A 15,740-nucleotide genomic window follows, 5' to 3' on the forward strand; every position below is an offset into this window, starting at 1 on the left:
CCTCTCCTGCATCAAAGCTAGCGGGAGGAGGAAACGCCCCACCCTCAGCTGACGGAGGAAACGCCCCGCCCTCAGCTGACGGAGGAAACGCCCCGCCCTCAGCTGACGGAGGAAACGCCCCGCCCTCAGCTGACGGAGGAAACGCCCCGCCCTCAGCGGGCGGAGGAAACGCCCCGCCCTCAGCTGACGGAGGAAACGCCCCGACCACCCGCGACTCCTCTGCACTTCCGCTCACTGCAACCTGAGCTTCCTGATGTTTATGCGGGCAAGAAGAACGCTTATGTCCAACATCCCCACACTCAAAGCATTTCATACTCCCAGAACTCGCATAAACCATATAAGATCCTTCTTCATATTTCACTCTGAAAGAAGCTTCTAGCGTCTGTGTAGCAGAGTTTAAGAACATAAAAACCTGCCTCCTGAAAGACTGAACGTGTTTCAGCTTATCATGTTTACATCCCAAACCAACAGTTTTAAAACCACTCGCCAGTTTCCCAAAGCGCTGGAGCTCCTTCTCCAACAAAACATTAGGAATGAACGGCGGCACGCCCGACACAATGACCCGGGTGGAGGGCACCGCAAGCGGCGACACCTGCAGGTACTCCCCGCCTATTGTCACCCCGCTAACAATCAACTGGTTCACAAAGCGCTCTTCTCTTAAAAATATCACTACTCCCTTATTCATTCTGGAAGCATAAATTAAATTGCTGTGACCAACTAGATCACCAACTGTCAACAGAACCATTTCAACTGGGATTGTCGGATCAGGTTGGATCCGAATCCCATTTCTCAAAGAGAGGGGCGGCGGCTCTGGAGACGCCATCCCCACAAACAAACAAAAACCAAAAACCAGAACCAGAACCCAAGACTTAGAACCAAAGCAAGTAAAGAATATTAGAAAGCAACAAATACATGAAAGAAAAGGTCAAAAAAGAAAACGATTGAGACACTTTTACTCTCCCAAACTCACCACCCGCAGACTCACCACCACCACTCCCAGAGAGAGAGAGAGACAGATAGAGAGAGGTAGAGAGAGAGACAGGTAGAGAGAGAGAGAGACAGATAGAGAGAGGTAGAGAGAGAGACAGGTAGAGAGAGAGAGAGAGAGGTAGAGAGAGAGACAGGTAGAGAGAGAGAGACAGATAGAGACAGGTAGAGACAGAGAGGTAGAGAGAGAGAGAGATAGAGACAGGTAGAGAGAGAGACAGGTAGAGAGAGAGAGTTAGAGAGAAAGAGGTAGAGAGAGAGAGTTAGAGAGAGAGAGTTAGAGAGAAAGAGGTAGAGAGAGAGAGTTAGAGAGAGAGAGAGACAGACAGGTAGAGAGAGAGACAGGTAGAGAGAGAGAGTTAGAGAGAAAGAGGTAGAGAGAGAGAGTTAGAGAGAGAGAGAGACAGACAGAGAGAGAGACAGGTAGAGAGAGAGAGTTAGAGAGAAAGAGGTAGAGAGAGAGAGTTAGAGAGAGAGAGAGACAGACAGGTAGAGAGAGAATATCCAATAAATCTCGTTCCACCTCATGATTATGCCCCACTTGTTGTTGATTCTTCAAAAAGTAATAAAAGTTTTTGATCTTTATGTTGAAGCATGAAAAGCAGCAAAAGGTTGAAAAGTTCAAAGTTGACAGAAAGTTTCACAAGGTGCTGGAAACACCATCCAGTCTAGCCTAGGATAAAATGACTCCATGTCTGTGATTCCTGTTGAAGGCTACCCTAACCCATCTGAAAGGTCAGAGGTCGCAGGCCGCTGTCTGAGCCTCCGAGAGGATTCAGCTTGACGCTCTAAGTGGTTCCGATCCAGTAACCGATTTTCAGTGCAATTAAAATCTCCACACAAAAACAAATAATCATTATCACTGCAATCTTTTCATGTAAAATATTCAATAGATCATTCTATCCGTCCCTTTAGTTGGAGCATACACATTAAGAAAAACTAAATTCACATTTTCATATTTGGTTTTAACTTCCAATAAATTACCTTCAATTATTTCCTCTGCTTCACAAGAAATAGGCCAAACCCAATCCTGACACTAAACTGGACTTATGGCTAAAACAAACCTCCTTCCAATCAGTCTCGTTATCAGAAAAGCTGTTTCTTCAACTAACATTATATCAATTTTCTTCAAAGCCATACGTCTAAAAAAACTCTGCTCTTTTTACTTCATCTCTGGCGACATTTAAATTGAATATTTTGCCATTTAAAGTAAAACATAGAGATGAAGAAACAGAAGAAAATACACACAGAAGTGTAAAATATTTCTCTAAATATCCTCATCTTCATCAGCAGTAATTGTTTGGGCTCTGACTTTCAAAATAAGTTTCTTTAAGTGATAACTTTATTATCTGTTATTATAGATCAAGAAATCAGCAAAATATCCAGTTTTCTTTGTTAAAGCCTGAGAGTTAGGCCTGTCACTATAGCAAATTTTGCTGAGCGATTAATTGTCTCAAAAATTATTGCGATAAACGATAATATTGTTTGAAGATGTTTTTACACTGATTTAATGGAAATGACATAATAATGATGTGATTTCCTGCCAAAGATAGATACACTTTATTTTCAAAAGAATATTTAACACTGGAGCTGATAAACTAAATAAACAAAACAACCAAAATCTAAAATAAAATGGATTCTCAGTCTCCATTAACAAAAAATGTACTTGATAAAAACTAAACAACATAAAGCCAAAGTGGAAATAAATACTGCATTCAACCAAAAGACTGCAGATTATGAAGTCTGTATATTATGTTGCCCTTCAGTAATAATTAGATTTAAATAGAGAAGATGGGCACATCGACTACCTGATGCAATAATTCACACTACATGATTTTTGCTCCTATTTTTCCCCTTACAACAATCTTAAAACGTTGGTCTTTCTAAGATTGTGTGGTGTGTTACGGTAGATCGTCGTTGCGCTCCGATCCAAATCAGGGTTTTTCCCCGACTGGGATCTTAACGCAGCCTGTTGAATGTGACAGGTAGCCAATCAGAAAGCTCGGATTCTCCTCCAGCTTTATGAGGGTAAATTAAGGAGGGGAATCCCAAACTGCTGACACAGCGCAACCCGAAGTCCAGCGGACATTGGAGATGATATGTGGAAACAACATTAATGTTTATTCAACATGCAAAGAATATAGAAATGACAAGAGGAGGAGTTGGAGCTAAATTGCTACCGCAGTTGATAAACCCGGTAACTTTTCAGCTGTTCTTCGTTAACGTGACATAAACAGGTTCTAATGATTTTCATTCAGTCAGGACTTTACGCTGACACTAGCCACATGCATTGCAGGTAGATTGTAGTAAAGCATTAATTAATGTCTGGTTTTAAAATTAGTTAACTGGACTTGTAGCCATTATTTTGTGCCCATTGTTGGACACCACACGGCAGGACCGAACCCGATCGAACCGTTATACCAAGGATTTCTGTCGGCTAATGTTTGGTCTGTCAGGTTTTGAAAATGGGCCGACAATCAGCACAGCTCTAAGATCGTAGTGTGCACTGGGCTTGCTGGGCTTTACACTGAGGAAATGAGGTCAGAGGTCAGTGGAGAGCACCGGAGTTGAGCCTTTTTTCATTCGGTGTCATCAACAGAAAGAGAAAAAGGCCGGAAGAGACGATAATGCCGATAATTGAAATGATAGTTTTAATTTGTCGTACGATTAATTGATTTATCGTTTATCGCGACAGGCCTACCGAGAGGATTCAACAAACAGTTTTAAATCTGGAAAATATTCTTCTACTTTAATCAGCCTGAGCTATTTAGTTTTTTGTAAAAACTTCTTAATTTCAGCAGGCTACAGATTCTGCTCACCCTGAAGCAAAGACAAACACTGACCTCTCCTGCTTTATTCGCCTCTTTAGTGTTATTAGCAGGTAAAGAGGCCTCATGTCTAAAGCGGCGTGCGCACAAAAACTGTGCGGCGCCATATTTTACGCACAAGTCGGCATGTATGAAAATGAAAGTTTTAGTAAATATAGGTTAACTTTTGACCTGCAGTGAAAATGTCCAGCAGCCACACAAACTTTTTCTGTGGACAATAATAAACTAGAAAGAGTCAAAACTCACTAAATCCACTGAAATCTGATTCCGTTATTTAGACCAGGAAGCATCAAACCCCATGATTTTATGATTTTAATATTTTAGTGTTTAAACCATGACATTTATCCTCAGACAATAAGCTAACACACACACACACACACACACACACACACAGAATAAAGAAAAGAGAAATACAGGATGTGAAAACCTCAGTGTAAATAATCATGTTGCTCAGTTTGTGTCTCATAAAGATGAAACTCATCGTCTGAATGCATCTATTTATTCTCACTAGAGAGAAACCAGGGCTGATCAAACAGTTTGATTATTGATCAGGTGATCAGGTGTGGAGACAATCCCAGGTATATCAGTAGCTGCATCAAGGTGAGCCGCTACCTGAGGAGCTTTGGCTCTGATGGAGAACATGGAGCCATTGATCAGAGATCAGATTGATCTGCTGGTTTCTGATCGTTTAGATTCATCCAGACTGATCATCCTGGAGCTCTGAGCAGAACTTAAAGCAGGTACCGGTACCGGTACCGGTCCAGCTGCAGTCGTCCTCCAGTGGAGCCAGAAATCATCTGGACTCTGTAAATGTAACTTCTGCTCCTGATTCCTGGATTCAGAAGAAACGTTGAAATCCCGGCTGAACGCTCTGCTGCTCTGAGATCTTTAGGATTCTTTCTTTCATTTTTTATTTTTGTGAGGTGACCTTATGTGCCCTGAAAGCAACTTAGAAATAAACTATATTATTATTATAGATACTTACTCTGCTACAAACAAGGCCGTTGCCATGGTTACGGCTTCACATGGCGACTTCCTGGTATTTATACCAATTAATATGTATTTATGGAGGCGACAGGTGGAGCAGCAGCTGCTCTGTTTCCCCCAAATCAGGATTTCTAAAGGTGAGCAGGTCTGATCGCAGCTCGGCTTCATACATCTGGAGCTTTTTGTGCGCCGCACTTTTTCAATTTCTCCTACGCCAAGTTTTAGTGTCAAAACCGTGCAGTGTTTTATACACGAGACCTCTGAACATTTCTGGGACAGTTTCAGGAAATCCTCATCAAGGCTTTCACAAAAAACTTCATCAGTTCTTTTTTCCCCTGAATCTGCATCAAAACTACTCTGATCATGTTTGGTCTCACTGTCTTTTCTTAAATTCTACTTTTTATTCGAACAATAAGAATTTATAAAAGATCGCACCTCAGGTGGTTCCTCTGCAGCTACAACAGAACGGTCACCAACCCGGCTCCAGCAGCACCGAGACCCAAACCAACCACAGCAAAACCACCAGCGGCACCACGGTGCCACTGAACACTTACAGGTAAAGAGACAGGCTGGGTTTACCTTGGACAGGTGTGGAGCCGGCAGGGTCCAGTTGAGACTCTACAAACAGACAGACAGATCAACATGCTGGTTCTGCTCAGCTGGCTCTGCTTAGCTGGTTCTGATCCGGTACCAACCTGTCCCTCCTGAACAGCCTGCTTCAGTCTGGACCGGGTCATCTTGGTCTCCTAGGGGAAAAGAACCATAAACAACAATCAGAACCAGAACTCAGGTTGAGATTTAGGATTTACTGCAGAATGTTCTGGATCCTTCTACAGAAGTGAATCTAGAATGGGTTCTGATCCGATTTACCAACATAATTTACTGAAGGTTTGGATCATCTCCATCCAACCGCTGCAGAACCATTCCTTTCAGAAACGGTTCCCAGACAGCTACTGTAGAGTCACAAACGGACCATGAATTCAGGAACCCATTCCCTTGCTGTTCCCAGAACCAGAACCCTCTGCTGTAATCTCTTGAATGTGAAGCACTGGGTCTGATGACTCCACAGCCTGTCAGCCAATCAGAACTCACAAACATGGGCAGGTCCTGGGTGTCTCTGATGGTAGCCTTCATCATGGCGACCACGTGTTCGTGTGTTATCACCTCCTGTAGAAGATCAAGCCGTGTTACACCGAGTCCAGAACGCGGCGCCTTCTGGACTACCCGTCTTACTCACGTGTAGGATGGCTCGCACGTTCCTGGATGTCAGGTTGTGCTGTCTGGACTTCCTGTCCAGGTCCAGGTCCAGCTGTCCCAGCTCCACATCGCTGCACTCACTGGCTTCCATAGCAACCGAGTCCCAGCTCAGCTCCACCTGGCCTGAATACGAGACCGAAAACAAGGTGTGAGTGACTGGCTCTGCACCCCACAAGCATTGCCCTGTCTGTGACCCCGACATCATGACCCTGCATCCTGCAGCTGGATGAAAGCTTACCTGAACCAGGTGCTGCTTCCTCTTCCTCCAGCCCGCCGTCCGCCACAGCTCTACTGGTCTTCGTTGCTTTGACATCCAGAGGACAGAGAGTGTCTTCAGCTGGACGTCCCTGGGCCATCTGTAAATTAGAGGGCTTTACTTATTGATGAGGAGGAGTTCAGGGGGCCCGGTACCGGTACCGGGTACCGCTTCAGGGAAATCAGATTTGGAGAAACCCCATAAACCTTTTTGTTCTGTTTCACTCGGTTTAGAGCCGATCAGAGTGATTGGTTTGGACCCAAAGTACGGGATTCTGGTGGTGCACAATATATCCTGTCACCATGGCAACAGCAGTGTGTGTAATATCCACGTCTCAAAGGGCTGTGTGGAGCAATACCTGCTGTCTGATATTATCAGGCTGATGTCTAGTTTGATCTTATATCAAACACCAACAACATCACATGAAAGGTTAAAGGTCATAGACTAATGGAAGCAGGCGTGAGAAAGAAAGAAGAAATTCAGATGTGATATCATCAAAACAAGATTTCCTCCCATCATTCTCCAGGTTTGAACGTTCCACAACCCGACCAAGATAGTTCTGCTGAAAAGAGAAGAACCCGAGTAGAACCAGAACTCTGAGGTTCTGCTCAGTACAGAAGCAAAACCTCCACAGACTCACAGCTCTCAGTCAGGACTTTAGGACATTCTTCATAAATAAAATGAATTTTATTTATTTATTCCAAATAGAACTAATGGCATCTTCCTGAACGTGATTTATGGGGGAATTTTCCTGCCATAATCCAAGAGCACACGTTCAGTCTGAAAGCAGGACTTCCTGTCTGTCTTTTCAAAACTTGCAACGTTTCTCGAAACTTTTAAAGCTGACACTTAGTCTCTGCTCACTTATCAAACATGGACGACGTTAGCTTTCTGCTACGTAGTACACTAAATATCCGCCAGCTGAGCTACTGGTCGCCAACAGCTACTGGTCGCTAACAGCTACTGATAGCTAACAGCTACTGCTCACTAACAGCTACTGGTCGCCAACAGCTACTGATAGCTAACAGCTACTGGTCACCAACAGCCACCGGTCGCCAACAGCCACCGGTCGCCAACAGCCACCGGTCGCCAACAGCTACTGATAGCTAACAGCTACTGATAGCTAACAGCTACTGCTCACTAACAGCTACTGGTCGCCAACAGCCACCGGTCGCCAACAGCCACCGGTCGCCAACAGCCACCGGTCGCCAACAGCTACCGGTCGCCAACAGCCACCGGTCGCCAACAGCCACCGGTCGCCAACAGCTACTGGTCGCCAACAGCTACTGATAGCTAACAGCTACTGATAGCTAACAGCTACTGATAGCCAACAGCCACCGGTCGCCAACAGCCACCGGTCGCCAACAGCCACCGGTCGCCAACAGCCACCGGTCGCCAACAGCCACCGGTCGCCAACAGCCACCGGTCGCCAACAGCCACCGGTCGCCAACAGCCACCGGTCGCCAACAGCCACCGGTCGCTAACAGCCACTGGTCGCCAACAGCTACTGGTCGCTAACAGCTACTGGTCGCTAACAGCCACTGGTCGCCAACAGCTACTGCTTTCAAAATAACAATGTAAGCAAAAGTATTAAAAATTTTGAGGACAAAAGACATGAAACCCTGCTTTCAGACTTAAAATGTGTGCTCTTGGATTATGGCAGGAAAATTCCCCCATAGTGATTACTTTATCGTGAGTAAATGAAGCAGCACTGGATGAAACTGTAGAACCTGATCTGGATGGTTCTGATCCAAATGAGCTTTCTGGGTTTTTATAAATATTAACTTTATAAAGTTAATATTTATGAAATTATTATAAATAATTGTATAAATATCACCAATCATTTAATTGGTATTGATTTTGTCTGTTTAACCGAGTCATTTTATTGTGTTTTGTGTTGAATGTCTAATTATTGTGTGTGTCACTGTCTTTAAGCTCTTTTATCTTATTTATTACGATGTTCAGCACAGAGTACAGATGCCTTTCAGGCTGTTTCGGTTCAGTTGGTGCCAGTTTAGTTGAAGCTGGTGTTCAGGGTTGATAGAACCTGGTATAAATGAGAACGGAGGATATTTATCTCTGCCGACACATTTTACCGCGCTGTTTCCATCCGAGAACCTTAATGATTTAACTCCAGGCTTTCAGTCAGATCTTTTTCAACATCAGCCTCAGGAGACAAACTACATATTTGTTGTGGTTGTTTCGATCCCGGCTTTACTGCAGCCATCTAACCTGAGTGGAGCTGAAACACCGGAGCTAATATGGCTAAGCTAACGTGCAGCGGGTTGCCCACTGAGCATGCGCTGGACGTGTTTCGCTTGGCGACACCATAACAAATAAAAGATATCACTCGACCCGGACCCACTGAGCCCGAACTGGGCAGACAGCAGAACAGAACTCACTGCGTAACACAGCTCCTCAGTTTCGGTTACTCCGTCATGTTAGCTTCTTCTTCATCAGTAAATAGGAAATGCAGTTGGGGAACATTACCTCCACCTTTCGGCTAGAGGACGGAACTGCAGGTACAAATAAAGGAAAACAAAAAACTATTTAAAATGTTTGATTCTGATTGATTTTCCACATTACCATCTTCTGTTCAGATTTTTGCAACTGAAAAACCACTACGGATTATAACTGGGACAATCTCCTCCTCACCTAATCAGCTCAATCATGCATTAGATACCTGGTTGGTCCAGATGTTCCTATCAGAACCCTTCAGTACTAGACTGCAGGTCCACTGCTGGTTCCAAGAGGTTCTGGAGTAGAATCCTTCAGCAGATGAAGCTGCTGAACTTAGGAAGTGCTCCTGGTTCAGTTTTCTGCCCCACCTCCTGAGGACATCACACCTGGCTGTAGCTGACAGGATGTTTATGTTCTCAGCTTCCTGCAGGATCCATTTCCTCAGAAGTCGCCATCTTTCAGTGGGTCGGTTCTCCAGAAACACTCAGATTGTCTTGGATCAGGCAGAAACAAGTAGCAACCTTCAAAACCAATCAGTCACTGAAACAATGTCAGCACAGAACCCTTTGGGCCCAAACCCAACACTTGGACCAGAACCAGAACCTGGATCCAGACTCAAACCAAAACCGACTGATTGAACAATCTGAAGGTCTCACCTGTTGGGCGTCTCATCGCTGACTCACCTGCTGCCCATTTCTGACGACCCATAAAGTCCGGATAAAACCGGGTTCGGTCCGGTTCTGTCAAACTGTACAGGTGGTAGACAGTTGCTGTGTAGGTGCTCCCCTCCTTAACGATTGGAGGGAAGATAGAAACCAGCAGAGTCTCCTGTTTATCTCCAGTCTTACTTTAGCTTTTATGCTGCAGGAAATATTATTTTTGATTGGTTTATTATCAAATAATAAACCAATCAAAGATTCTTTATGATTCATCAAAAATACATTATGCAGCCCATGTAGAGGTGGGCGGCTCAATCCTAATATCAATACCAACACTGGTATTGATACTGAACAATACTCAATACTCAACTTGTTTTCTCTCCTGCCTGCTGCACACGGCTCTGTCCGTCAGAGCGGCGCTGCTCCACCCTCCACAGTCTGTTGTTGTTGCACCATCACGTGGCTCAGCGGCGCCAGTCAAACAGGGAGGAATGTATCCTTTCTTTATTTATACTTTATTTAAATTTCACTTAGGGTTAGAGTTAGGGTTGAGCTGCTGTTGGACCCGGCCGGTGCCAGAGGCTGGGTCTCCTGGATCCAGAACCGTCTCTGCTCTGGTTGAGCTGGACTGCAGCATGGAAACCAGTAGATGTACTGGAGTTCACTGGGAACCTGCTGGTTTCTTCTACTACTCTCCTATTGTCTGTCTACAGCCATCTTCTTCTCTGGATGCGCCAGCTGGAGGTTTCTGCTATTAGAAGGTTTTTTCTCTCCACTGTCGCCCCCTGCTGGTCAGTAGGAGGAGTTCTGAACCACAAACTGAACTGAGCTATAACAGGAAGTGAATTTGATGCTTTTATTGTAAAACCTTTGATGAATTTTATACAAACCTAAACTATGAGCACAGTTGGCTGATAAAAATTGATTCAATGCAAGTCCATATTTACAAAATAGAAAGTTGTGTTCTTTCTACAAAATAAAAACTCTGAAAAACTAAAAGAGGTGGGCGGAGCTTCCAGTTTCTCCAGTCCATAATCATAATCATGGAAAAGCTCAGGTATCATCCCCAGAACCTCTGTCTGCCTGTGGGCAGAGGCAGCGCCTCGTCTGGCGGCGGCGCGGCGCCGAACACCGACCCCGCCGACTCCACCGTGAAGATGAAGTAGAAGTTGGCCGCCATCATGACAAGGCTGGGCAGGAAGGACAGGCCGAAGCCGAAACCGCGGAGGCTGCTGCCGAACACCGCTGCCAGCCAGTACGCCAACCTGGAGGAGCAAAGAGACGTTGACCTTTGACCTCCTGGCAGACCGCCCAGAATCACTGTTAACCTTTGCTTCTGAGGCACCACCCTGAACCAGTTGCCATGGTGACACTCACTGGCCGAAGGCGAAGACGATGGTCAGCAGCGGGACGAGCTTCAGCTGCTCCTGGGTTAGGTACATCGCCATGACAACCAGCTGCAGGAAGTAGATCAGGAAGAGAGAGGCAGAATCAGAGATGAAGCGTCGGTGGACGGAGACTTCTTGAAGCTCCGCCTCCTTGATGACATCATCAACGGCCGGCTGAGTGGATCCGGAGCGGAGCCAGCTGACGCCCAGGACCAGCCAACCTGGGGGAGGAGAGGGTGACAGGTAAGACAGGTGAGAGACAGACAGGTGAGTCCCAGGTTATCTCTTCTCTCCGTCTCACCGAAGACGACGGGTGCGGCGGCGAACACAGAGCAGCGCAGAGTGTAGACCAGCCTGAGGGGGGCGCCGTCCAGCAGGGGGGCGTCGAATGGCAGGAAGACGAACCCCCCCCACACCAGGAACGGGAAGAGCAGCGCTGATGTCATCACGGAGACGCCTAGCTTCAGTGCATCTCTGTCTGAACATCCCCCTTTCCCTGGGCACACGGGTGAGACAGACAGGTGAGGGTTAAGCCCCACCCACCTGGAGCAGAGGTCTCAGGTAAACTCACAGGTAGAAGGGGGCATGTCCTCGGGTAAGTCAAACTGGTAGCCATGTTGGTTGTAGTCCACTTGGCGAGGTTTCAGGAAGGGGCTCCTCTCTGATTCCATTTCCCAGAATGCCTCTGTGTCTCTGGAGGCGGCGAGGGAGGGAAGGACGGTGACAGCCGGGCTGAACACCTGAGCGGCTTTCTCTGGAAGTCGGTTCTCCTCCAGGTGGTCCCGCCCCTCACCTATAAGCTCCGCCCTCTCCATCCTGCGGCCTCGCTCGCTCTCCGTCCAGCTGGACGCGTCTGACCTCGCGATGACCCCATCTGTTCGTCCCCCCATCCCTGTCTCTCTGTCCTCCGGCCACTGCAGCGTCTCGGGCTCCAACATGGCCGCAGGCTCGTCTGCGTCTCGCTTTTTGTTTGTCCCGCCACCGTTCTCTGTCAGGGTTGCTTTAAGGAGCGGATCATCGCTCAGAGACACGTCCATATCTGAGGACAGAGACAAGACAGTTGGACCCTGGTGGGATGCTCAGTTGGTCCATCAGACATCAGCCGGCGCTCAGAGGTCATGTGACCCCAATGGAGGTCACCCGATGACCTGGAGGACGGATTGTTCAGGTGAGACCGTGTCTGAATGTCTCACAGTAACAATCTGATGCAGAGGCATCTGGTTCTCCTGGTTCTGGGTCTGATCGGGTCAACATCAGGGCCAGGAAAATGTAAACATTTTACACAATCACTTTATTATTATTTTTAAAATCAAAAGTCCAGAGAGGAACCTTTGAATTGTGTTTCTGGTACAGCAGTAAATCTGACGCACATCAGCTAGCAGCAGCGATGAAGTGGCTTTTCTTGATTAACTTATGCTTCAAACTGATCTGATGCTAGAAAAGGCTACTGTTGTGCTAAAAGCAGTTAGCCTCTGTATACTAGTCTAAAATGGCATAGACAAAATGTAGCTAACACCAACGTCAGCATCCACAGTGGCAGCTAACGCCAATGTCAGGGTCGACAGTAGCAGCTAACGCTAACGTCAGCATCCACAATAGCAGCTAACGCTAACGTCAGCATCCACAGTGGCAGCTAACACCAACGTCAGCATCCACAGTGGCAGCTAACGCCAACGTCAGCGTCGACAGTAGCAGCTAATGCTAACGTCAGCATCCACAATAGCAGCTAACGCTAACGTCAGCATCCACAGTGGCAGCTAACGCTAACGTCAGCATCCACAATAGCAGCTAACGCTAACGTCAGCATCCACAATGGCAGCTAACGCTAATGTCAGCATCCACAATAGCAGCTAACGCTAACGTCAGCATCCACAATAGCAGCTAACGCTAATATCAGCATCCACAGTGGCAGCTAACGCTAACATCAGCATCCACAATAGCAGCTAACGCTAACGTCAGCGTCGACAGTAGCAGCTAATGCTAACGTCAGCATCCACAATAGCAGCTAACGCTAACGTCAGCATCCACAATAGCAGCTAACGCTAACATCAGCATCCACAATAGCAGCTAACGCTAACATCAGCATCCACAGTGGCAGCTAACGCTAACATCAGCATCCACAATAGCAGCCAACGCTAACGTCAGCATCCACAGTGGCAGCTAACGCTAACATCAGAATCCACAATAGCAGCTAACGCTAACATCAGCATCCACAATAGCAGCTAACGCTAACGTCAGCATCCACAGTGGCAGCTAACACCAACGTCAGCATCCACAGTGGCAGCTAACGCCAACGTCAGCGTCGACAGTAGCAGCTAATGCTAACGTCAGCATCCACAGTAGCAGCTAACGCTAACGTCAGCATCCACAGTGGCAGCTAACGCTAACGTCAGCATCCACAATAGCAGCTAACGCTAACGTCAGCATCCACAGTGGCAGCTAACGCTAATGTCAGCATCCACAATAGCAGCTAACGCTAACGTCAGCATCCACAATAGCAGCTAACGCTAACATCAGCATCCACAGTGGCAGCTAACGCTAACATCAGCATCCACAATAGCAGCTAACGCTAACGTCAGCGTCGACAGTAGCAGCTAATGCTAACGTCAGCATCCACAATAGCAGCTAACGCTAACATCAGCATCCACAATAGCAGCTAACGCTAACATCAGCATCCACAGTGGCAGCTAACACTAACATCAGCATCCACAATAGCAGCCAACGCTAACATCAGCATCCACAGTGGCAGCTAACACTAACATCAGCATCCACAATAGCAGCCAACGCTAACATCAGCATCCACAGTGGCAGCTAACGCTAACGTCAGCATCCACAGTGGCAGCTAACGCTAACGTCAGCATCCACAGTGGCAGCTAACGCTAATGTCAGCATCCACAATAGCAGCTAACGCTAACGTCAGCATCCACAATAGCAGCTAACGCTAACATCAGCATCCACAGTGGCAGCTAACGCTAACATCAGCATCCACAATAGCAGCTAACGCTAACGTCAGCGTCGACAGTAGCAGCTAATGCTAACGTCAGCATCCACAGTAGCAGCTAACGCTAACGTCAGCATCCACAGTGGCAGCTAACGCTAACGTCAGCATCCACAATAGCAGCTAACGCTAACGTCAGCATCCACAGTGGCAGCTAACGCTAATGTCAGCATCCACAATAGCAGCTAACGCTAACGTCAGCATCCACAATAGCAGCTAACGCTAACATCAGCATCCACAGTGGCAGCTAACGCTAACATCAGCATCCACAATAGCAGCTAACGCTAACGTCAGCGTCGACAGTAGCAGCTAATGCTAACGTCAGCATCCACAATAGCAGCTAACGCTAACATCAGCATCCACAATAGCAGCTAACGCTAACATCAGCATCCACAGTGGCAGCTAACGCTAACATCAGCATCCACAATAGCAGCCAACACTAACATCAGCATCCACAGTGGCAGCTAACGCTAACATCAGCATCCACAATAGCAGCCAACGCTAACGTCAGCATCCACAGTGGCAGCTAACGCTAACATCAGCATCCACAATAGCAGCTAACGCTAACATCAGCATCCACAGTGGCAGCTAACACTAACATCAGCATCCACAATAGCAGCCAACGCTAACGTCAGCATCCACAGTGGCAGCTAACGCTAACATCAGCATCCACAATAGCAGCTAACGCTAACATCAGCATCCACAGTGGCAGCTAACACTAACATCAGCATCCACAATAGCAGCCAACGCTAACGTCAGCATCCACAGTGGCAGCTAACGCTAACATCAGCATCCACAATAGCAGCTAACGCTAACATCAGCATCCACAGTGGCAGCTAACACTAACATCAGCATCCACAATAGCAGCCAACGCTAACATCAGCATCCACAGTGGCAGCTAACACTAACATCAGCATCCACAATAGCAGCCAACGCTAACGTCAGCATTAACATTTGTAGAGAAACTGTGGAAAGATGAACTTTGCTACAATCTGATGAAGAACCTGAAGATTAAAATCTAGAAATATCTCTGCTGCTCAACTCTGATGGATATTTATTAAATAATTTTGCTGCAAAGATGATTTTTAAATTAGTGTCTAATGGCCTGAAAGCCATTAGACACTAAAGTAACTTAAATCCTACACAGAAAATCCAGGAGGCCCAAATTAATTCTGTCAGGTTTGATTTCAACCCTTTTAAAGTGTCTATATGGATCCACACCAGAAAGTGTTAATTTAGCTCTTTTTGGAGAGTTGGTACCTTAACTCTAATTAAGTGTCAAATACCGGGGTGTGCCGTGGTGGCGTAGCTGTTAGCGCGACCCGTATTTGGAGGCCTTGAGTCCTCGTCGCGGGTTCGACTCCCGGAATCGACGACATTTGCCACATGTCTTCCCCCTTCTCCTTCCCTGTTTCCTGTCAGCCTGCTGTCATATAAGGGAAACTAGAGCCCACAAAAATACCCCCTGGAGGGGTAAAAAAAAATTTTTTAAAAACTGTCAAATGCCAATTCTGCTGGAGTTAGTCACTTAACGCTAAGCAACACTAACTCTGTGTTAAGAGCTTAATATTAACTCTCCCAGAGTATTTTTTTAAACTTCATAAGAGTTCTTTGTAATGAATATTAAATATGTATTTTATTGTATTGAACTTAGGGTAGGGTTAGGGTTAGGCTAACCCTACACGAGCCATGTCTAACATACACGTTGGCCTCAACTCAAAATAATAGTAATATAAACCATCTCAGAAAAAAATATTGAGCGAGCGTGGTGAAGAAGTCAGACATGGAAAACAAATTGTTCTGAAATGACTTTTCTTCTGTCGCTTCGCTTGGTGGGAACCTGTGACTCTGGGGGCGGAGTCAGTGAATAAACTCCTTTAGTGTGTGTAGAAATAAAAATGTAATCAAGTATATTCATTT

At 46.3% G+C, this 15,740-nt stretch overlaps 1 protein-coding gene across 1 annotated transcript; it reads right to left on the reverse strand.

Moving 5' to 3' along the window:
• Positions 1-10,276: 10,276 nt before the first annotated feature.
• On the reverse strand, positions 10,277-15,150 carry tmem79b (transmembrane protein 79b). Its single transcript, XM_028011164.1, has 5 exons — positions 15,107-15,150; positions 11,394-11,861; positions 11,124-11,318; positions 10,812-11,043; positions 10,277-10,699 (listed from the first exon to the last, which is right to left on the reverse strand). Exons 2-5 carry the CDS (start codon positions 11,857-11,859, stop codon positions 10,495-10,497), a joined length of 1,098 nt encoding a protein of 365 aa, XP_027866965.1. The 5' UTR covers positions 11,860-11,861; positions 15,107-15,150; the 3' UTR covers positions 10,277-10,494.
• Positions 15,151-15,740: the final 590 nt, after the last annotated feature.

The sequence above is a fragment of the Xiphophorus couchianus genome, chromosome 3 (genome assembly GCF_001444195.1).
Source record: "Xiphophorus couchianus chromosome 3, X_couchianus-1.0, whole genome shotgun sequence".
Classification (NCBI taxonomy): Eukaryota; Metazoa; Chordata; class Actinopteri; order Cyprinodontiformes; family Poeciliidae; genus Xiphophorus; species Xiphophorus couchianus.

Bases quoted from the DNA above. Each gene is read 5' to 3' on its own strand.
- tmem79b (XM_028011164.1), bottom strand. From the start codon at position 11,859: ATGGACGTGTCTCTGAGCGATGATCCGCTCCTTAAAGCAACCCTGACA. The intron at 11,044-11,123 runs GTGAGACGGAGA...CTCCTCCCCCAG, and splicing joins CGCCGCACCCGTCGTCTTCG to GTTGGCTGGTCCTGGGCGTC. The intron at 10,700-10,811 runs GTGAGTGTCACC...TTGCTCCTCCAG, and splicing joins ATCGTCTTCGCCTTCGGCCA to GTTGGCGTACTGGCTGGCAG.